The sequence below is a fragment of the Prorops nasuta genome, unplaced genomic scaffold, assembly GCF_024137725.1.
Source record: "Prorops nasuta isolate Cenicafe-Biocafe unplaced genomic scaffold, Cenicafe_Pnas_1.2 PNAS00004, whole genome shotgun sequence".
In the NCBI taxonomy this organism is placed as follows: domain Eukaryota; kingdom Metazoa; phylum Arthropoda; class Insecta; order Hymenoptera; family Bethylidae; genus Prorops; species Prorops nasuta.
Window position 1 is genome coordinate 11,227,351 of NW_027116801.1, and position 22,921 is coordinate 11,250,271.

Genomic DNA, 22,921 nt, shown 5'->3' on the forward strand with positions numbered 1-22,921 from the left:
TGACGCAACAGTGTTACGCGTAGTCAAGATTAGATTCATCGTTGGAGACCGTGCTGTCCCGTCACCAATTTAAAAACCGAGCGAATCTGCCGTTGCCACGTGCTCGCGACTGTCAATCCGAAAACGTGACGATAAAGTCAAAAAACTCAATCCGAATTCCTGAATAGTTCGCGAGGCGTCTACGCAATATAAAACAGATTTAAGAAGATGAAAGGATTCGCGCGATGGAACAAATAAATCGCGTTGATAAAAGTCGAGAGTGCATGGTTATAGAAATGTTCAAAGAGAGGAAAAAAACAACATGAAAGTCTGTTGAAATAATCGAAGGATGAGAATTCAATTATTTTTGGGAGTTTTGGGGAGGATTAGCAGATTGAGATCCGGCTAAATCGGATATGAGACAGGAATTTAATGGGAGGAGAGTATAACGAGGTGATCTGCGAGCTTCGAAGCAACGGCAGATGGAAATTTGTGTTTCTGGCACAGAATCTGCCAAGAGCGATATTGTCAGAGTCGAGGCGTTCGCACTTTGCATTGTCCGGCCCGTACAAACCTCGCACTCACACACACACACACACAATTCTCTCCTCTCGTACGTATCACCGCAAGCAAATATTTCACCTCCTGCCAAGTTAACGCGGCACGATGCAGCCGCTCGGCTGATCAACTCATCAGCAGAAATGCTGATTTGACGAAAGGATTTCACAATAAGCTCCTTCGTTCATAAATATAAAAGGCGTAACAGCGATCCTCGACTAAATTTCAGCCCTTAACACATGCAATTATTCGATACGTTGCATTAACTAATTGGTATACCGTTATATGTATAGTGAATAAAAGCTCGGAATAAATCAACTGCAAAACAACGTGAAAATTAAAGCTGCAACGATTAAGGTCTCGCGTCACGCCCGAAACTATACTATATTTATTCCTTCTCCAATTTCACGCATTCATCCACACGCAGTAATTCGCTCTCGGATTAATTTCAATAAAGGAAGAGGGAAGATGAGGAAAAACCATGCAAGTGACACGCGAGATATTAAATTCGATTAAAGGCATTAATAATAGGTTTGGATTAAAAGAAAACGATATATATATACACGTACTATACAGATGAATGTCGAGGCGCGCGAGTTCAAACAGTATAGATGATGAAAGAGATGAGGGAATAGGCTATTGCGGGCTCGAAGAGTGAATTCTTTGGAGGAGTCACGTAGATACTGATTTCCGTTTGGGACCTTCCAACTCCGAGCACGTTGGAAGACGACGTAACCATTTACAGAAAGCCACGAGTACATTAAATTGGACGCGTTTGCGCGAAAGCCCTCCAGGGCATAGTTTAATCGTTCAATTTTCATTTCGCCCTAGCTTTCGATACTTTCAGGTTAATTTAATTGAATTGGAATTCGATCGAACCGAGCCAATGTCCAGATTATTCTCGAGTGGAAAAGTGGCACGTGACGGACAGCGAAGGCACGATCCTACGTTATTTAGAATCTAAGTGCACTTTTGCGTCGGTCAATCCTCACTATAGGTTTGCCGGTGTAACGGTTAACCACTTATCTCGCTCGGTATGCCACGATTGTCCTCGAGAATGCTCGGCTTTGCTTCACTTTTCCAGCATTCCCTCTCGGCTCGCCTGCCTAGCTCTCCCCTGCAACACCAGGAGCCACTCTATTCAACTCCGCTCTCCACTACTATATTCGATCAATTACCATCGTTATCAATGCAAATGAAAAATATCGACAAAGCCACCACCAGGGGGGCGGGCGGTACAAACTATATATATATCTTGGTGCAACAAGAGCGAGAGGTGGGAGATTTTTAATTAGCTAATTTACGCTCTCGACGGAAGTACGCGTAATTTCGTTAGCATTCATGACTACCGGCTAATGAAATATTTGGCGGTAACGCGAGTCTCGTGAAGCATCCGCGGTGCGAGGGTGCAGCGCTCGTGCTCGAAAAGCATCAAAATTCCTGCCACGAGGGCTGACGCTTGGACCAATGGCCCGCGGATCGTTTTATTCCATTCACTTATTACCTATATATTCACGATCGATTCTCCATGCAAAAGTGTATATCCCGTAGCTGCTATCGACCAAAAATTCTCTTTCACAATTGTTGCCGAAACGTGGCCCTGCACGGGGCACGGTCCTACGAAGCACCCTAAGGCTATCTCTTCGCACCGACGTTTCTTCAGCGTTCACTCTCGGTCCTTGCTATCGAGGCACTCGCAGGGATACGTATATATAAACACGAACACGCACAAAATCCATTCACAATTTGTCGAATGAGGGAGACGGCGTACTCGTCGTGTTGTTGTGCCAAGGAATGGCTCGATAAAGAGGTCGGAGGTAAAAGGGAATCGCTGGGAAATTTCCCAAGGAGCGAGTCTCCGGTAGGTGAGGCGAGCACGCGTGTAAAGCAAAGACAGAAGCTTCGTTTCCGGAGAGTCCCAGCTGAGCGAGTCGATGCTCGTCTTGGTCGTTTTCTGACTCAGAGACGACTCAGCCGAGTCGATTACGAATGCCAGTCGCGTGGAATCCACGATTGCCCCTCTTAACCTACCGAACACCGTACTACGTATATTCTTACGCCAAATCCCCACCCTCGCAAATCCATTTAACTCTATTAAATTTCAAGACAACTTATTGCTGGGCTTCGTTTACAAAATCAACGCGTTACGTCCGTTCGATTATATTCTTTCGCTCGACAAATCTCAATAACCTGCTGGTATATATATATATATATATATAAGGCTGAGAAATAACTCGAAACACCTGGGATTATAATAATTAATTTGTACCTTCGTAACTGCGAATGTTATATCACTTTTTACACCAATAAGACTTTGGACACACCTTTATATTCGAACTTTGAATTTCAAAAGATTTTATTCGACAAATTGAGACTTTTTCTAATGACGGAGATGAATTTCTAGCAGCTGAACGTGTTAATTTAATTGTTCCACTAGATTTGTATCCATCCCTCTTCTCTCACTCCATAAATCCCAATGAATCCTATATCGTAGCACAGATATCGATTATGATGATCAACGCTGAAACGAGACTTTGCTCGTAAAATTCCCAGCATTCCAACAGTGGGAATCACGTTATGAATCACGAGATGCAATCAACATTCATAAGGCGGTTTTGCATTTCACGGATACCGTAAGCAGCTGATATATAAATAAGATGGAATATTGTTGTATTCTCGAGAAACGCTTCTGTATTAGTCACGTGTAAATCTTGTGCTTTGTATTTGCCAGGCAGCATTGGCTGGACGCTTCCTGCACGATTCCAATACAGTTATAACGGGTGTTCCTCGAAAAGAAAATTATTCATAGTCGACACTGCGTCAATCATACATATACATATAGATGTAACATTACGTCATAATCAACGTTTCTTGCTCCACTCGATCCTTGGGACTCCCGAGGCTGCAAGAAAATTCGTTGGATCTACTCGGTGAGTGCGGGAAACAAAGAACGATAAATCGATCGTTGCATTATCGATCATCTTGGCCCATGCGGACCAGAGACTCCGCTGTGTGTGTTTATTTGCAATGGAACAATGCGAGAAATCGTTGCGCAACCAACGGTTATGCCATTATTGTTTTGCCATTGTGCAGCCCAACTGTGTCACGGTGCGCACATATATACGCAGCATTCGCAGCTCGCAGATGCGCATCTCCGATGATCCTTTCTTGCAAAAAACCTTCGGCTTCCACTGTGTAATACCTACTATTCTTTCGAATATTTCTAATTTACGAATATTCCTCTGCAGCGATTTAAGAAACCTAAATGTCCTTTCTTCGTGAAATTGATGACTAATCGATGATACGCGTTGGACATAAGACATTTTCCATTTGTCAAAGCAAAGTTCCATGATTTTTTCTGATGCACCACTTTTTGTGACTTTCGATCACTGTTCGCTCAAATTCTTTCAATTTACATACGAATAATTTTAATTCACATAGGAATTTCCCAAACGGAATGTATATTTACTGGTCGAATAAATGATGAGTGAGCCAAGTGTGTTATATACACAAGTAATATTCCATTTCCCGATGCACCTTTCGATGATCTTGCAAAAAACATCGCTTTAATATACCTTATAGGTATACGTGTTCGCATTGGGATTTGTCAAATTGACGAGATTCATCCGCGAGAATTCCAAGACAAAACGTCACATTGCCAATCGAACGAGTGACGAGTGAACGATAGGAGTAAGAAACTTCGTCATTATTTCAATGATTTCGATGGAAGGCACATATGTCAGTTCTGCTGATTGCAGAACAAATAATTGTCTCACGCGTGTTTCCGAAGGATATATTCGTACGACGATCGTATATTGCAATAGCTGTATTTGCTACACCAACTTTTATCTCGTTTTACGTAATTGTCGCAGATAATTGTGACGACGTCTCATTACTATCGCACAAGTGCACCTTGTTGTCCGCTGAATTCTCATTTGCTTGGCCAGAGATCACGAAGAAAGAATTTCCAAGATATCCGTTTCTGCTACGTGCTTTTCAGTTTCCTATTTGTTGTCCAAGAAGAAAGTTTCGCTATCACTATGGATCTACGAAGAGATTTCCAGCCCTCCCCTGAAAACAGTTCCTTGCGGTTGCTCCCACACAGGATCGTGTCCGAATTTGGCCGAAAATGTTGAAGCTCGCGCCAAATCAGGATTTCCACGTAAGACGAGGGTTAATTCCGTTATCCTCCAGTGTTTGTTCGCCAACAAAATAGTACCCGCTGTCCACTAAACGCTATCCTGAGAGTACACCAAGTTTCCATTTTAAGCTCCCTTCAACCCTCGATTACGATCCCAGTGAAAAAAACTCGAAACTCCGAGTCGCTGGGACTCCATCTCCACTGTTGATCCTGCGCAAGAAGCGCTGGATGCACCGTCAACGTTAAAAAATCTATTGGACTGCAAAGTTTCTTCGCCTTATCGACTGGTCTTTAATTATTTCGCACCTTATAACGGGGTTCTCAGGCTCCAAAGAACGATGAGTATCGTGCAAGGGAGGAACGGATTTTTTTATCGACTTGGCAATGTATCGGGCGAAGAAAATACTTTCCCAAATCCAAGAAGATGTCGTAAAAGCTAAAATTGTCCTGGATGATGCTTGGCAGTCTAAGGACGCGCCTCCCTCCTCTATCCCCCCCCCCCCCTCCCTCTCTACCTCTCTGTACACGCCGCCCCGCTCGTGTATTTCCCACACGTAACTCGGACACCATAAAGACCCGAGCACGCGGATAATGGGGCGTAATAAGATAGCGATTTTAAACCTTTACCATAACAAATTTATTGGCCAACTTTATGGCATTACAACACTATATTACTAGATCAACCGTGTCCCGACAGTTAAAAGCAGGAAATTCGAGGCGAGTGCAAGAATTTATATAAAGAGAAAGAACTATACTAATCGAGCGAGGTCGACTAATCGAATGGCAGTGATTAAGAATGGTGGTTGATAGAAAATTGGGGAAAAAATGGAGGTCGAAAGATTATGTTTTTGAAAGAGAGAGAGCTGCGAGTGAAACAGGCTGGCTTTCACGTTGCAAAATCAGAGGAGGATCATCATCAATGGGGCAGAGGCTACGGTACGTCGCTTATGAAAAGAGAAAGAGAGCTGGTACGAAGGAGGAGTGGGAGTGGAATGGACATGGATGCAGAGGATGGGGATGAACTGTCCGAAGCAAAGTTCTCATTTCCTGGGTATCAAAAGGGCCGCGGGTGATGTCTACACTAGCTTTATGCCCCATTGACAGGGCGGATCCTTTTGTTTCGTCTTGTAAATCAATATCCGTGCATGGGGGTTCACCACGTTGCGCATAAAAGCACTTTGCTTTCGAACCAGGCCACGCCGAGTCTATGATTTTTCTCATGTACTCCTCTTCGTGTAAAAACTCGTGAATACTCGCTCGACGTTAACGAAGTGTCTTTTCTCTCTCTCTCTCTCTCTCTCTCTTCGTGCCCTTCTTCCTTTAATCAGACTATCGCGTCAAAGAAATCAAATCGTTTCCGCGTATAACGCGAGATTTTCGGATCTCTCGAGTTCAGCGATCGAAGCTAAGAGTGAAAAACTGTCGACAGCTATTTTTCTGCAGGTTTTGCAATGTTGTTTCGTTGCGGGATAGACGCGCGATCGTGCAAGTTTAATTGGATCTTGGAAAACCTTTCTATATATATATATACACTTCTTCCAGTCGGTGCGACACGTTTCAGTTGCGAGTCGACAACGACAACGACAGCGAAGGAGTCGTCGTGTTCAGGCCAAGTTTTACGATCAGGCCGATCCGCTCGTTAAAGACGATACCACGCCAAGGCAACTTCCTCGCAGGAGGATTAAACTAGTAACGAAAGCATCCACTGGAAAAGCTATACCGTTTCCTCGGTAAGGATTCGCCTTATAAAATATCAGACCTCCGTAAAATCCTGCTCGACTCGACGAATAAACTTATCGGAGCATCAATCAAGATGTCGAACGTGAAATATTATTTACACTATAATTTTTATCCTTGTTCGTATTCGTGTTCGAGTGTATATATTTGGACAAAATTCAGGTAATTATCGGTTGATCCGATAAGCCAGTGATTCTCACACGGTGTGCTTTAGAAATCGTTTGAATGTGGACTGTATATTAATTTATAGTTTAACCGCAGGGACATGTATGTAATTTCCATTATTATGACATATATATATATATAAGTGTTTTACTTATTTCTTTTAAACAATTCTTAATTCTCAAAGCTTTTCCTACTTTTGAAGATAATATTATCTAGCTTTTCTCACTAGCCATCGATTAAAGCACTCTAAATATCATAAATATTACATATATACATCTACATTCTAATCTGTGTGTGTGTGTGTGTGTGTGTGTGTGTGTGTGTGAATGCCTTTAGCAAAGTTATACCGGGCTCCCTTGTCAAGGATTCTCGTATTTCTACTTGCAAAACGTCAGACTTGAGTAAAATCCTCGTGAACTAAACGAATAAACTTATCGGAGGCCCGTTTTCAATCAAGGTCGCAGGCTGAGAAAAAAGCTTCACAGCGTAGCTTATTTCATCACTGCTCGTCGTCTCGATATTTCAATATGGAAACAAGCGTACACGTAGAGCAAACAACTCGCAGGATGCCATCGATCAATTCATTTTCAGAATTATACGCATCTCCCGCAGGTTTCCATCAAAGGAAAAGATTGCAGCTTTTGCAAAAAACTCGAAAGCTCTTGGTTTTCTTTTAATTTTGCTTGGGAATAAAATTTATCCTTCCTTTCATGTTTCCCGCAGTTGGTCTGGAAAACTGTGGGTACAGCACAGAGATTCTCGAGATGTTTGGTTAGGGAGGGGTAGGGGAAGGGAGGATATTGTTTTTGTTTGAAAATTCTCGCCAGGGAATTCGCTTGCAACCGGCGCTGCGTCACGTTTCAGGCATAACTTTCGGACAGTTAATGAAGTAACGTGGTCTAGGGTAGCGCGATAACCACGATCTTTGACCCTAACGTTTGACCTGCCAGTCACTCGGCAGCTTTGCTGATACACGCGCGAATTAGCGCCGCGTAACACACGAAAATCCCACATTTTTCCTTTAAATCAAAAACGCTACTATATGTATAATGCATGTATATAACATGCGATTAGCCATTGCATGTATTTCTACAATTATATATAAACACACCCACCGCGCCAAGGACGAAACTAAGAAAATCTTGACTTTTCTAACTATATATATATATATATATATATATAATATTTGAAAAAATATCAAATTTGAGCATAAAATTTCTCTCGCAGCGAAAATAGAAAGGTTTCGTGCTTAAAATTGATACATGCGGATATGTATAATGGTTAGAGAGAAAAAGATTTTTGTGAAGCAAGGCAGCTATAGTATGGAACATTTAAATTGCAAAAATAGAATTAAACTAAGCGGAAAACAAGACTGTTTAGGATCCATTCGAGAGCTATAGGTGTAGGACCGGTGGTGGCGGTGGCGGTGCCGGTGCCGGTGTGGAATGCGAGTTCCCGCAGGCTCGATCAATACGCTCTCCAAGTGAGAATCGCTGGAAAACTAGGAGACTTTATGGAAAGCGACGATAAATCTTTATCTCGACCAGGACCAGGTTATCCTTGCCACGACGTCGGGCTTTGTCACGATTTATTCGCCAATTTCGCGCCCCCGTACTCGGCTACTTTTTGAAACATGCCAGATCCGATCAGCTAGAAGTATCGTCTTCCAACATTGAGACGCATTGACTATCCAGGGACGAATAAAGAAAAACTCCAGGACCGTCTCCAATCTTTTCCCCCAACCTCCCTCCCAATGCCTCCCATCACTCTTTCCCTCGCGCATTAGCAGTTTTGCTGACTCGAAGACGCGAGCAATGACAAAAACAGCGAAGATCTATCCATCCTCGCACCGTCCATAATTCATTTTAACATTAACAACCATAGCTATATATAGATTCAACGTGCGCATTGTTCAGTATTTCCCCCACTCTACCCCCCTCCAATCGATGACACGTGTGTGTGTGTCGATGACTATGATGATTCGGAAAATGGTAAGACGATCGTGATAATCGCTGCTACAATGCGAAAGCACAACAGCAGCATGAGCTTCATTGACGCGGAGATCGATGAGCTATACCGAGGGACAACACTGCAATCAGCTCGTCCAAATGGACATTTGCATTTTGACACTCCGCTGATTACGTTTCAGCCCTATTATACACGAATGAATAAAACATTTCAACAATTTTACAAATTCCATATTGAATTTATTGTTTTCACCCGTGTACAGGATCTAAAAGTATTTAATCGAGGGGGAACAATGCTGTATATGGTATATAAGTGGTAGTGGTGGCAGTTTATACGCTGATTTCGTGTTTCGGTATATGTAGGGGGAAAGTGTGGATGTGTGTGTGTGTGTGTGGAGCGCTGGTGAAGAGTTGGCTCGAAGCGACGCGACGCGACGCGACGCGACTGCAAGGAATTGTTCAGGGATCGTTGATAGAAACTCGACTAAATATCATGCTGATTCAGCTCGGTTGAGACGCTGACACGGTGATAGGCGAAATCTGCCGGTTGCAAAGCGGCGCTAAACGATGCTAAGGTCCTTCTGCTCTGGATCCTTTCAAGTTTCAACTTGAACCAGCGGCTGTCTTGCCAGCTAGCCGCCATCTTCGCAAGAAAGCTGAGCCAGCTACATTCTTCGCGGTACTCGATCCTAGCTATATCGAGCAGCTCTCAACTTATTGGCCAAATTTTACTCTCGCAAATCGCTTCTCATAATTAATTACCTTCCTCAACATATATAGTTTTACTTATATACGTATATTTATTTGCAAAATTTATCTTTCTTCGAATATATTTTTGTTGCTTTGAAAAGAGATTTTTATTCGGGTGTAATTTAAGGCAATTTGCTAATTTGTCCAGATTTTCTCAAATGTAGATTCCAAATATGAACAAATGTGTATAGAATATTATATTGATAGGATTATTGTTAAATTCAATGCATAGAAATTTGCAAATATAATCAATGGTTAAATTTGTTCAAACGCTAAAAGTCTCTTTTTCAATGATTATAATCGTCTTTTGACAAAAATGTTTCATCCCAATCCCATATTTCAATATGCTATACCATTATAAGCAATCGATAAATAGATATTTCTTTACGAACAGTCTGTTTAATTAAAGTTTTATTTCAGCGAAGAGATTGTTACTCCAGATAGGTATATAAATGTATAATGATATCAACTTGTTGAAAAAAAAAGGCAGAACAATGATAAAGTTTGGTGAAATTGAACACAATTAACCAGCTCTTAAATATCTCTTCTCCCATAATTATTTGGCTTGTAAAGAAACACGTACTTTATCCCTATCGACTCGAACCTTATCGTTATATAAGGAAGGAAGGAACAAAGAAATATCCGTTTACAAACTTTCTACTCAATTGAATTTCCCTTTTGGGTGGAGAGATTGTTACTCGAGTGTTAAATATAATGCGTAGCAGCTTGTAAAACAAATCGCTGGGCAAGTTGGCTATTGAACGGGGTCGGTATACTGTCGGTGGAAGTTTGCATTTAAATGTTCGCGTTCCTGTTTTCCAAACAACGACTCTCCCGAGGCGGCACAGTTTGCGCACTAGCGAATTATGCATTATGTTACTGCTATACAGAGCGTGCTTTGTGCACGTCTGCCTGGCCAACTAAAATAAACCAAATTGGAAGAGGCAAAAATTGTCGCGATGAGGGACAAAACAGCTTAAAATTAAATTGACACGAACATATACATATATGCGTGTTGCAGCGTTGCAGATGATTTTCGGATGCAACAACGCGAAGAAGAAAAAGTCATGGATCTTTACAAGTTGGATAAGATATAGCAGAGAGTCGCGATAAAAATGTTTGCCGTTGCCCAGAAGTGGCATTAAGCCGCGTTGCATCTATAGGGATGCGTTTTATGCCACGCGCTTTATGCAATACGGCTCCCTCAAAGGGTACAATTTGTTCCGACGGCACAAATATATTTAAAAAATTCACAGAGTCGCGTTATGACCAGGTCACTTGACCTATAAATTCCGAGTCGCGGGCCGTAAAACGACCGTAAATTACAAAGTACGGTAAAACTGGTTATAGGGTACGTGGAGCGTTTGAGTGATTGGAGGAGAGATTGAATTAAGCATCGTGACCAATTAATTCTTTTCCACCGTTGTTTTTTCCAACGAGGAAATAGATTTTGGCGGTGCTGCGTTCGTTCCTATCCTCGTTTCATTGGGGCAAGTTTGTGGTAGGGAGGGGCGCGAGAGGGTGCGGAAAGTGGCACTTGGAAAGGACGACGCGAGACAAGAGAGAGAGAGAGAGAGAGAGAGAGAGTCGAGGAGAGGCAGGATGAGTAAAAATTTATGCAGCTTTTCGCTGGGAGCGGAAATTCCATTGGTTCGGGCCTGTCTGGATAAACGCGGGATCATCCCAGCGAAAAATTCATTATTGCCCCATGCAAAGAACTCTTTCTGCTCCTCCGATGGGCGAACACCTCCAATATTTAACCAAGCCTTCTGCGAATGGACCTGGCTAATGAGCGGAAAACATCAAGAATTTCCAGCCAGTCTCGTGTAAAATTTATTCGGACAACGATCCGCTGAAAAATTACAAAGAAAAACATTTTATATCGTGCGTGTATAACGGTTTACGTTTCTCATCACCGAAAATTTTAACGAAGTTCATCGATTCGAGAAAAGTCATTATTTTCCGTAGCTTCGCTATATAAATGACATAATAAGATCTAAGAATAATCAAGGCGTAGTCTAGCTGGGACTGCGAATAAATTTAACGCCTGGCAACAATACAGAAGCATGTATCATGGTATCCGCAATACTAAATTCTAGCAAGGTCAAGGATTGCCAGTTTTACAATCGAAAAGGTCACCACCCCCCCCCCCCCCCATTCTCATCCCTACGAATCGGAGAAAAGAGATTAATCCTCGGTTTTTCTCCACTCTCGAGCGTCATATTTTTTTCCTACCGTTTCCTATTCGACCAATTTTATTGCAGTCCCTGCTGCACGTGTAGCGATATTCGCAGGTTTTTGATGGAGCGAGGTTAAAGCAGAGGAAGAGCATTTTAGGATTCCGCGGGAGTGAGCAAATAAAGCAAATTTCTACGCTCATATAAGGGGTCAGTGAAATTTTTGTATTCACTCCCGAGGGCCGGCAGTTCCTGGAGGATTCGCAAGTCGGACAAGCCGGAACCGAGAGAAATTAAATTTGCCCGAGAGCGGGACACAATAAGCCGGATGAAGGCTTGGGATTAACGTCAGATGCAAAAGACTCCATTTTCGCTGCACCCTACTAGTGCACTGCCCTGCAGCTCCACGCGACTATATCCTCCAAAGAAATTCTCTTTCCAATTGCGCACTTGGCGTTTCACAATTATCCACCGCTTTGTTCGAGAGTCGAGCGTGCGGAGAAATTGAAAAATCTGTCGATAGAAATTATAACTATATATATATATATATATATAGGTATATTATATTTTGCTTAGGAGATATATGTGTGTATGTGTGTTTTATGGCGAGTATCGGAGGTCGAGCGTAGGCCAAAAGTGGGGCAGAAAAATAGACGAATGGACGAGTTTTTCAGCATCTCATTGAAATTCGTTATCTGGCTAGCGAAGCGGCCGTAATCGATCGTATCGCGGATTACGTAAGCAAGCAAGCGCTCATGACCCGGGGGGGCTGCTGTGACCCTGGCCCGCATCCGAGAGTCCCGGTATATGCAACTGCATCCGTGCCAAGAATTCTCCTCCCTTTCCTCATTCCCGGCTGACCTGACGCGCGAGACACTCTCATCCGGCATGCACTCCAAATCACCGAAATTCTCCAAAATGACAGTTCGATCGAAATCCTCGCGTATACTATATATACTATATATCGCCTGATCATGGAACAACGTTGCGATAATTTTAATTTGCCTTTTTTTTTATTTTTATTGTCAAATCGTGAGGTTTTCCATGCAAATCAATTTCTTCAGATTTTGGTAAATTACAAAGTGTACAGGATAAAACTTATGTGTTTATAATATTTTAGATTTTCTATTACTTTGGTAAAGTTGGAAAATTTCCTGGGTATATGCATGCATATATACATATAAGTATTCAGTCCAATTGAAATCCCTGTAATGCATGGTTGAAACTATAACCTATACATTATAGATATGTTATAATACTGTACGTTACGTATGTAATATATAGCACTTTGAAGGTTATTAAAATTGCAGGTTTGACTCGTTCCAAGATGCATCATCATTATCGAATGATGAAAATTGCACCTCGCTCCGTGGCCCCTCTTTGCTTTTACTCTCAAACCTTCCATTTACCTTGAGAATAATTTACTTTAAGGTTTACCCATTAGCCACCAGTCAAAAATACCAAGTAGGATAAAAATTACCTTTATATTCTCATCTGTGTCAATTATTATTCGTGTTTAACTCAAATATTCGTAATTGAAAAATTCCCTACCATTTATATTTGGATCAATCGATAGTTACTTTGGCATGTACAATTTAGAAAATGAGATTAATGGCGTCCATCAAGCAAGATTAATTCAAGACGATCAACGCATACATCACATTTCTATTTATGTATCACAAAATACAGAGAAATCCATTCTGATTGGCCGTTATGTAGGCAAGGAGGAGCAGGTGTATCGAAGATTTATACGAACATGTTAGCTTACCGATGGTAATTCTGAATATTCTGATCCTTCGTGGATCTTGATAGGATTAGAAAATCATAATTTTAAGGATCAGGTATAATTTATATCTGCAAGGACTTTGCTGTTTAAGACCACACTCCTCACAAAATTTGCTCCGTGAAAATAATGCCATATTTTGGGTTATCAATTTAGATGAAATCTCAACATAAGCTAAACCACATTTTATATATATATATATATATACGTATGTTTGTCTCGCTGCAGGTATAACGAAATATTCGAAAAATATTGTTATCGCATCAGGAAATCCAATACGGATAGCTAATAAAACAGTCGGATATAAATGCAGCACGCCAAAGCAAACTGCCGACAAAATTTCGTCTGACTAAAACAAATGTGTATATATCTACTCTCTTTTTTAATACACTCTACGCTCCATTCAACCGTGACAGAGTTGTGTACCTATACTGAATATTTTAACAAATTGGACGGTGAAAATCTCTGAAACAAAACTTTCAAAAATATATTTGTTTTTCCATCAGGTCTGTCTGTACGCTTCCACGATCATTTCTCTCGCAGCCACTTTTCTCGTACCTTTTGATTGGGGCCAAAGTTTCGTGGCACACACACACACACACACACACACCTAGGCTAACCCGTTGGAGGAATGTCTCGAGAGAAAAAATGGCGACAGCCGAGAAAAATGCAAAGGCGGAACGAGTTATTACGGAGCCACTCCAGACATTGGCTTAAAAGCACGCAAAAACTTTAATTTCTCCCCGTCGTAAATTAGCCGGAACCATTATGTCGCGACCGTAATTTACTTCTGTCTTGCCACTCTAACCCCGTACATTCCGAGTTTAAAGAAAATTAGGATAATCATTTACCCCACTGATCTGGCAACTCACGGAAAATCTTACCCAAATCAGCGCTCATTGCTCTCGGAATAATAATAATAAGGGAAGCATTCTAATCTCCCCCCTGATGCTTATCATGTCTCAACTTGTTTCTTACTTCGGAGATCCGAAGGCTGCATTTATTTCAATGTTTATTTCTGCGTGGTGTATATCAATTTAAGACATTCCGATCATTATTTACCCCATTAATCTCGTACAACGAAGAAAAATTTTATCCAAATCGGAGCTTACTTTTACAATAATAATATAAAAATAATAAAGGAAGTACTTTAATCCTCCACCATTATCACACTTGATTCTGTTTCTCTCTAGAGATAAAAGCTCCATTTTCAACGTTTCTCTCGTTGTATTATATAATTATGATTTTTTGATAATTATTTACTCCGTTAATCTCGTAACGTATAAAACTTTTACTTAAACGAGAGCTTACTCCTGCACTAATAACAAAAATAATAAAGAAAGTTGTTTAATCACCCCCTGATTATCACATTTGATTCTGTTTCTTCCGAGAGCTAAATACTCCATTTTCAGATTTTCATTTCGTACAGTATTATATTAATTACGACTCTCTGATAATTATTTACCCCATTGTTCTGGCAACTGACGGTAGAATTTTGCTCAAATCCACGATTTCCCTTATATAATAATAATAATAATAGAAGAAAATATTTAAATATTGCCCAAATGACCATTGCACGGTTTAATTCGCCTCTTCTGCAGAGAGACGAAAGGTCGATTCTCAATGTTTTCCTTCATCGGGCTAATTGGGATTTGGAGCCGCGTCCGGACGAAGAATATATATATATCTCGTTGGAAAAGGATGAAGAAAATGACTTACCGTGAAATGTCCTCCTGAGAAACTGCCCGTGGCGTTGCAGCCCCATGGAGGGCCAAAGAGGATGCGTGACGAGATTCTTGCGAATACGGTAACGTCGCGTTATTCTCCAATGCCGAGACGGATCCATTCTGTTTTCCTGCGAATAAAAATTTCAATAAGACTGCGAGAAATATATAGAAAAGCTAAAGCATAATACTTTTCCAAGTCGAACCGATGCGTTAGAATCGTAAAATAAGCACTTTTCGATTTTAGCTTCCGGATGATTCCAGGCAGCGGTGCTTGGCAAATAAGACCGAGCGAGTCCTCGAGAAGGAATGAATTTTTGATCCTACCGAGCATCATGTCCAACTCGGACTAACTTTATTCGTCGCGTTCATAAAACGAGACCTCGTAAATTCCTCGTGAGCGACGGAATCGTCAAATGTGTGGGTGAAGCAAGGCTGGGGGGTTCCTGGGTTTTATCGAGGGCTGCCAATCCAGGAGGGTTGCGGATTATCCGAATATTTGCAGTGATCTTTAGATACGAGTCAGAAACGTTGAATTTTCCACCGAGCACGCCATTTCCCAACCAATAAACCGAAATGTATCGCGCTACAAAGTTTTCCCTGCTTTTTCCTATACGAAAAACCATGCGTCACGATAATTTACCATCTTTCCCGACAATCCAGAGCGAATCGCATTTTTTCCACTTATCCGCGAGCAATAAAGAATTAAAAGTGTAATCGTCGCGAGAAGGATCGAACGACCCTGTGAGAGACGAGCTAAAAATTATATAATCTTGAGAAAATGTGTGCAATTTTGGACAACAAACAAGGCTTTACTTCGAATTGAAAATCGTGCGGGAGTGCATCATCAGCTAGTGGCTGCGTGGCTTTGTTCCTGCTACCTCGGAGCAATGGATTTTTCGTCACTAATACTCGCGTACACTCTGCACTACGTATATATATATATATATATATACCACGACGCTCCACACGTACGTTATTAATCCTGATGAAAAAGTCCTGAACCAAAAGACGCCACTGTCTTACTTTGCCAAAGTGCAGCTCCCTTATTTAAATATAACGCTTTGTCTCTGCGAGAAGACCTGCACGACAACACGAATAATATTCCTCATGATGAGAATCTCGCGAGAAAGCGGCCGTTGTCAGGCTGATAAAATAATTATGGCTTCTGTTTAATTTGATAAATTACTCGAACCAGAGTTTGCTGCTTTTTCAGCTACTCTGGCTTCGTTATTAAATTACATTGTGCTCGATAATATCAATTCGAAGCATCGTGGATAAAATTTAGCCCAAGTATAGCGAATGAAATATTTTTGCTGGACGTGTAAAAAGCGAAGTAGGGTAGGTACTTACGTGGTTGAGGGGAGAGAGATTGATCAGAGGCTGGTGGTGGGGGAGGGACGCTTCCTTCGGGTTTTGCCACGAGTAGTACGACTCTGTCCTGAGTTGCTTTAAGAGTAGCGACAGCTTCCTCGTGCGTCACGTTCTCCAGGTTTTTGTCGCCCTGCTGAAACAAAATTGAACATCATCCTCCATTTATTAATCTCCGATCTGCCATCCATCAAGCTCGTTCATCGATTTCTCCGACCGCGATACGACCGCGAGAATCGTAGGGTTTTTTTTCTACTTCCTTTCTTTTATTCCAGCTAGCATTAGTTGGAGAGAGAGAGAGAGAGAGAGAGAGAGAGAGAGAGAGAGAGAGAGAGGACACGAGGAAATATTCCAGCAAGCGTCACTGGAGGAAAGGATGGTCGAGACGTGGTGGGATTTGCTCGATGGAGTCTTTTTCATTTTTTTAAACATCCGGAAATGTCGAATAGAGATATTCCGGTGATCCCTGTAAGAGATCGACGAGTCGAGGTGATTCCGCTCATTGCGAATGGCACGTTCCACCAAGAACCAACGCCAGCGAACCAGACTCGGACTATCGGAAGGTCCGACGAACATTACGACAGGCTTGCTTAGCCAGACCATTCGTTTTCCCCGCCTCATCCATTATTATCAGAGACTCCACTTTACCACCACCTCTTCTTCAATTGCAAAACACATCCACTCGAACATCCGACTTTCTCCTAATTACCATTTCAATCTCTTATACTATTTCCTGCCGAATAAACGATTATATACAGGGTGTCAAATTAATCATTTTTCTCAAACCCTAATTTTCCTGCAGAGTCTACAAGTCTGAGAGAAATTTGTATGTTTATGTTGAATTGTTGTGTAGCTTGAATTCGTTGCTTTAATGTAAGTTTTGCAACAAATTTTTAGTTAAGGAGAAAAATTTTTCAAAGATTTCTATTTTCGAAATAATTGATTTTATGTAGATATATGTTTGTATATATCATAAACAAACCCATATAGTGTCTTCCCTGTCCTCTTCGATGGGAGTTTTTGCAAAAATAGCAGGTTTACTAATATTTCAAATAACAAAGTATATCGAGGATAGTGGGATCACGACTCAATTTAACTTTGTAACAGGTACATGATTACTCGTAGTCTCGAGCTACCTAAAAACCACTCAATCTTTTCTGTCCCGATTTAATCAGAAGTTTCATTGGATTTGTTATCAAGCAATTTTCCGATCTTCGGTTTACTTGACGACGAACATGAGCCTCGTTCGAGGCTGATAATAATTGTGATAAGTTTTCATCTTGCTATGTAATTTGACAAGGGGAGTTCTAATACATAAAATTCACCTTGGACATGAATTATCAACGCTATACTGGCAATGTTTATCCGGAATAGAATTAGTATCTTTTGATTCAAACCTCTCGTTACACGTCAATATTATATAGAGACGTTCGACGATATCTCTGAAGTTTATTCAAAAGACACGAATACTCATCGTGCTATGGATATTTTCCAATTATTTTCTGTTAGGTGCATGATAACGAGACTACTATATGTATATGTATATACTTATATACATATAATAGAATACTCGGAATAACTTACTACAAATCGAGGCTACGAGAATTTCAGAATAAACGAATTGCAAAGTCGTTATCGTTATCCTTACAGCGAAAAACAGGAGACGAAGCGGAGCTAGCGAATAAATCCAGCGAGAAAATTGAGTACCTATCCAAGTAAGTATATCCGTAGGTGTCTTTCGGGAGGCAGATAAGGGAGTGCGTGTTAATGGATCCAGGTGATATCGACGAGCTCTTTGATAGTTGGTAAGCTTTAAAGCGAGGTATCCACCCAAGTCATAAATCAGTCGTTTTGCAATCGACTGGCTTAATCGGCGCTTTTTCGATCTCACGGGAACGCCGAAAAGGATTAGAAACGTCCTGCGAGGAAAATGTGAAGGTCGAAGGGACAGATTTTGGCCATTCTGAGGAAACGGCGCGACAGCGAGGACTGGAAACTCCCGGGACAGAACAGGAGCGTGAGTATAGAGCGGTATCACCGTGTCAGGATCGAGCAACTATCAATTTACTTGCGAACCTCGAACGGCTCTAATCTATTTCTCCCATGCATTCGCACACTTGACCGTCCATCTCTGCGTAAAGCACCGAGCAAAAGCAACACTTCGAGTATAACCCTTGAGTCGCTTTACACGCCAGCCAGTCGACCTATATATATATATATATATATATGTGCATATATAAGCCAATGAAAAACCTCTCTCGCGTCATTCCCTCCATCTCTCCACTTTTGCACTGAGAACCCTCGGTGTATTACATATATATATATATATATATAGCTCTGGCAAACGTCTCAATACCGCAACTTATCGTCTTCCTCTTCTGAGCGAATAAATTAACGCATTTACGGAGTCTCTTCGTATAATCTATAGCTGTCCGGTTCTCGATATTGGCGCTAAATTAAATTGTTGAGCCTTCAGTACTGCTGCTCTACTCGATTATCTTGTATGGAATTACGTGATTTAAAAAGAAAAAAATATAATTACTCGGGTTTTAATTTATCGCACTGAGGGAATTTTTAAATATTGTTTCTGTTATCGTGCAATAATTTTAATTGTTATTGTATTTAAAATGCAGTGTTTAATGAATTTTTATAACAGACTGTTTCCTTTCTTGTCGAAAGACTATAGAAATATTGTTATTGGTTTTTCCAGTTGTTTTTATAGTATGATTAAAATATTTTCATCTATCCCTTTCTGTTTCGTGCCATCTCGGTTAAACAAATTAAAAACAAAGACCTGAACATTGATATATCGTGTCAAGAGATGCCGATAGTTTGGGTTGAAAAATCATGAATCGATTAAAGTATACTGGAATTGAAGGTCAAACCTTTAGCCAGACACAAAAAATGTATATCGTGTTGATATTAGAGGCCAGCCTATTATTCCTGTATGAACGTTTACCACTATAAACAAACGTGCATGCCTATATTTGTTGGTGCATATATGTTTAATCGAATATTCAACAAATGTAGCCAAACGTATCGCTCTCTCGTTCGAAGCATAAACTTGCATTATTATGCTATTCACCTCGCTGCAATACTACATTCTTGCATCGAGTGTACCTTGTATGAAAAGTAGATGCAACGTTGAGAATCGAGGTATCGACTGCAGGATGGACAAAAATCGGATCAAAAGTATATATATATATATGGACGTTTCTCGCCAAATGCGTTGCTCGTACGTTACCGATAAAATAGGAAAAAATACACACCGCTTTAATAGTATCAAATTATTTCACTGATTTATGCCAAGAGAGTTGGAACAAAGTTGACAAATGATTAGAAGGTATACATGCAGAGGTAGGAGAGAAAGGATGAGTTTTTCTGGCCTACGTTTTAATGAGAATTTTCATGAGATGTATTTAGGAAAATGTTACGATAAGAGTTTGCATATCGGCAACCGATATACTTATTGGCCGAGGTTATTTTATGTATAGGAAGGCGAGTTTTTCGGTAATATGTTGATGTGCACGAGAGTAAAAGGATGATAAAAACGTTATCGCCGAAGACATTCCACGTACGCGGAGAAGGGAAGAAGTCGACTGGAAACTAGTTTGCTGGCTTTACGATATATACCATACACGACACCTTCTATCGTGTTTTCGAGTATTTTTTCATAGAGCAAAGCACCGACTGGCTAGATAGAAAATTCTTCCTCGACATTAAACTTAATTTACCGCGGCGACTATGCAAAAGACCATAACCCAATTACTTTGTGAAATATGGGAGAAATGCTCTCCACTCATGGTGGGCACGGCACCCACTCCGCGCCAGCTAGTTTTCTTCTTAAATCGTTCGTTGTGCTTCGTAACAAGTTTTGCAAGAATGAAAAAGTACGTACCAAGGCATTCCTGACAGCAACCAATTTGTCTCCGACGAGAAGACGCCCGTCCACTTGAGCCGCGCCACCCTCCATGATTTTCGTGACGTAAATTCCATTATCGCCAGGTATATGCTGATTACCGATCCCACCGGCGATGCTGAAGCCAAGACCCTTGTTCCCTTTGATCAGCTCGATCTCCACCAGATGCGTGTGTCTCTTTCGACGAACGTACTGAAAGAACATTCATCCTCTCGAGAAGCCATTTTTATATCCGATTAAAATCACCTAAGAATATATATATATATATATATATATATATATTATACTCCAAATGTGAAATAACTTTGCCATAAATGACGTCAGCTGCATGCTCCCACTTTTTCGCTTGATAAAACTCCTAAAGTTTTTCGAGCTTCTGCAAGCTTCCTCGTTCCCAATGCGCCATTGCACAAAGATACCTACTCCCGTTTGCTTCTGTTTGTATTTTTTATGATTTCTGCCCTCTCCTCCTCATTAACCGAGTTTCTTATTCCTGGCTTCTTGGCTCGTTTTATCCGATAGCGTCCCCCCCCTCCCCCCCCCCCCCCCACTTGCATTTTACCGTCGGTGAAGAACGAAACAATGAATCCACGTAATTAAACGCCTGTCCAATAGCTGATCTAGGATCCTCGTTCTATTTCCCCCTCCCCTCGCGCACTTATATCGTAGCGCGCGGATTTATAGGGTGGGTGTGTTTTTTCGTCTGCTTTCCCCACTGCATTTTTTCCAGCGGTTGATTTTATATTCGTTCCAGCTTTATATAGCTCGCGCGCGCAAATAGCAAAAAAAAAACGCCGAAAAACAATGAATTAAAGATCAAAGTAAACACGCACGCACGACTCGGGAGAGGAATGAAAGTTTTAACGCTGCGAGGGAAAATGGTACTATATATATATATATACATCGTGCAGGATAGCAAATCGTCGTCCCGTTGAAGCTCCGCGCGGGAAAAACGTGAGAATTATCGTTTCCTCCAGGCTTTTTCCGTGCTTGGAAAGTTTTCCAGGTGACATATCTCATATTTGTCAAGAGGTTTTCTCGAATATCTTCCATCCTCTCGTGCAAAAGTCCCAGAGCGACGATCGCTCATCCGCCATCGGATAAGTCGAGTATCGGCTGAGAGTCACGCGAAACCTTCGAGAATATCCCCCCACCCTCTTGCTCTTAACGTAATTGGACGAGGAAAACTTGGCAGGAATGTGCATGGAATTTAAGAATGATATAACGATGGAAACTTACGAGTTTGACGGTGTTGCCGGCGCGTTTCAAGGCGTCCACGGCAGCCGCGTGAGGTACGTCAACGACGGAGACCTCGTTGACCTGGAGTATCGTGTCGTTGACGCGAAGACGACCGTCGGCGGATGCGGCACCACCGGGTATCAGCTTCGTGATGTAGATGGCCGTATCGTTGCCGAAGTGCGGGTTGTCGGTACCACCTGCGATGCTGAAGCCGAGACCAGCGCCTCCCCTCTCCAGGACGATCTCCTCGTATTCCCAATCGTCATCTCCGTTCACCTGGAACGACCAACCGTAAACGACCGATCAAATTTAATTCCATACTCTCATCCCCCTCCCCCCCCCCTCCTCCTCACCCCTTAAACAGGCTAAAACATTTATCACGAGATTTTGTTCCATGACGACAAATCAAGCGCCTGTATAATCATGAACTCCTCAAACTCTGCTGCATGAACGGGGGTCGAGCTTATCAGCTGCAACGACCCCGAACGTCGACGAATAAATTCGTGACGCGAGCTTTAAAAGCTCGCGCCATTCACTTGCTTATTATTATCGACTGGCACCCACCTAAGCTTAATTTTCTCGGGTGTATATATATCGTTATACTCTGACGGACCACCATGTGGCAGCGGGATGCACACGTATAGGGGGATACGGTCGCGCATTGATCGAGTGCGTCGCTGGAACTAATCAACTCGGTCCGGGTCTGAAAATCAATTAACTAGTTACCCCCGACTCTGGTATCGTCCCGTTTAGTTCTCTTGGAAGCTCCTCCGCCTTTCCACCCCAACCAAGCGTCATCCCCTGCGCGTAATTAGGATCGATCCACCCTGGATTGCGGATTTAATTCGGCTTTGCCCCACTGTCGAACTTCCGACGATCGATTACTATCATCTCCGATTAGCTCGGGGACTCACCGGAAATAGCAGACTACATCCCCCACCCTTTTAACGAGAATACGTAAGACCCGCCATTATCCTCCGAGAAATCCTAGACACAAAAGTATATACATGCACGTGTACCTACGTCCAGCGCGCGTTTTCCCACACACACACACACACACACATATATATATATATATATATATAAGGGAGGAAAAGCGGCCGTCATCTCCCGTTTCATCATCCAGCTGATTGTGATTTAAGGGAAAAAATGGACGATACGCGATCTCTCCCGAGGGTAATCGAGAAAGATTTGGAAAAGCGAGAAGCATAAAGCGAGAGCTTCCGGATTTAATTACACATTTACGAGGCAGTGAATTACGTAGGTCGCCGCGAGATTAATAAATTCACACTGAGCAAGCCCGCGTGCGCGCGCGCGCGCATGGATATTCCTGACTGGCTGAATGGACCACCGTGCTATTGTGCCAGGCAGTTATATGCGACGGACGAATAAACTCGAGCCAACTTAAATC

General features: G+C 41.8%; 1 protein-coding gene across 15 annotated transcripts in view; it reads right to left on the minus strand.

Moving 5' to 3' along the window:
* Window positions 1-22,921, minus strand: part of dlg1 (discs large 1) — a 331,205-nt gene that overhangs the window by 39,314 nt on the left and 268,970 nt on the right. For all 15 annotated transcript variants that reach the window (XM_066725415.1, XM_066725410.1, XM_066725416.1 and 12 more), the window contains 4 exons: window positions 21,511-21,786; window positions 20,251-20,463; window positions 16,335-16,488; window positions 14,977-15,112 (listed from right to left, as the gene is read on the minus strand). In XM_066725415.1, coding sequence (XP_066581512.1) covers window positions 14,977-15,112; window positions 16,335-16,488; window positions 20,251-20,463; window positions 21,511-21,786 — 779 coding nt within the window. The remainder of the gene's footprint in view (window positions 1-14,976; window positions 15,113-16,334; window positions 16,489-20,250; window positions 20,464-21,510; window positions 21,787-22,921) is intronic.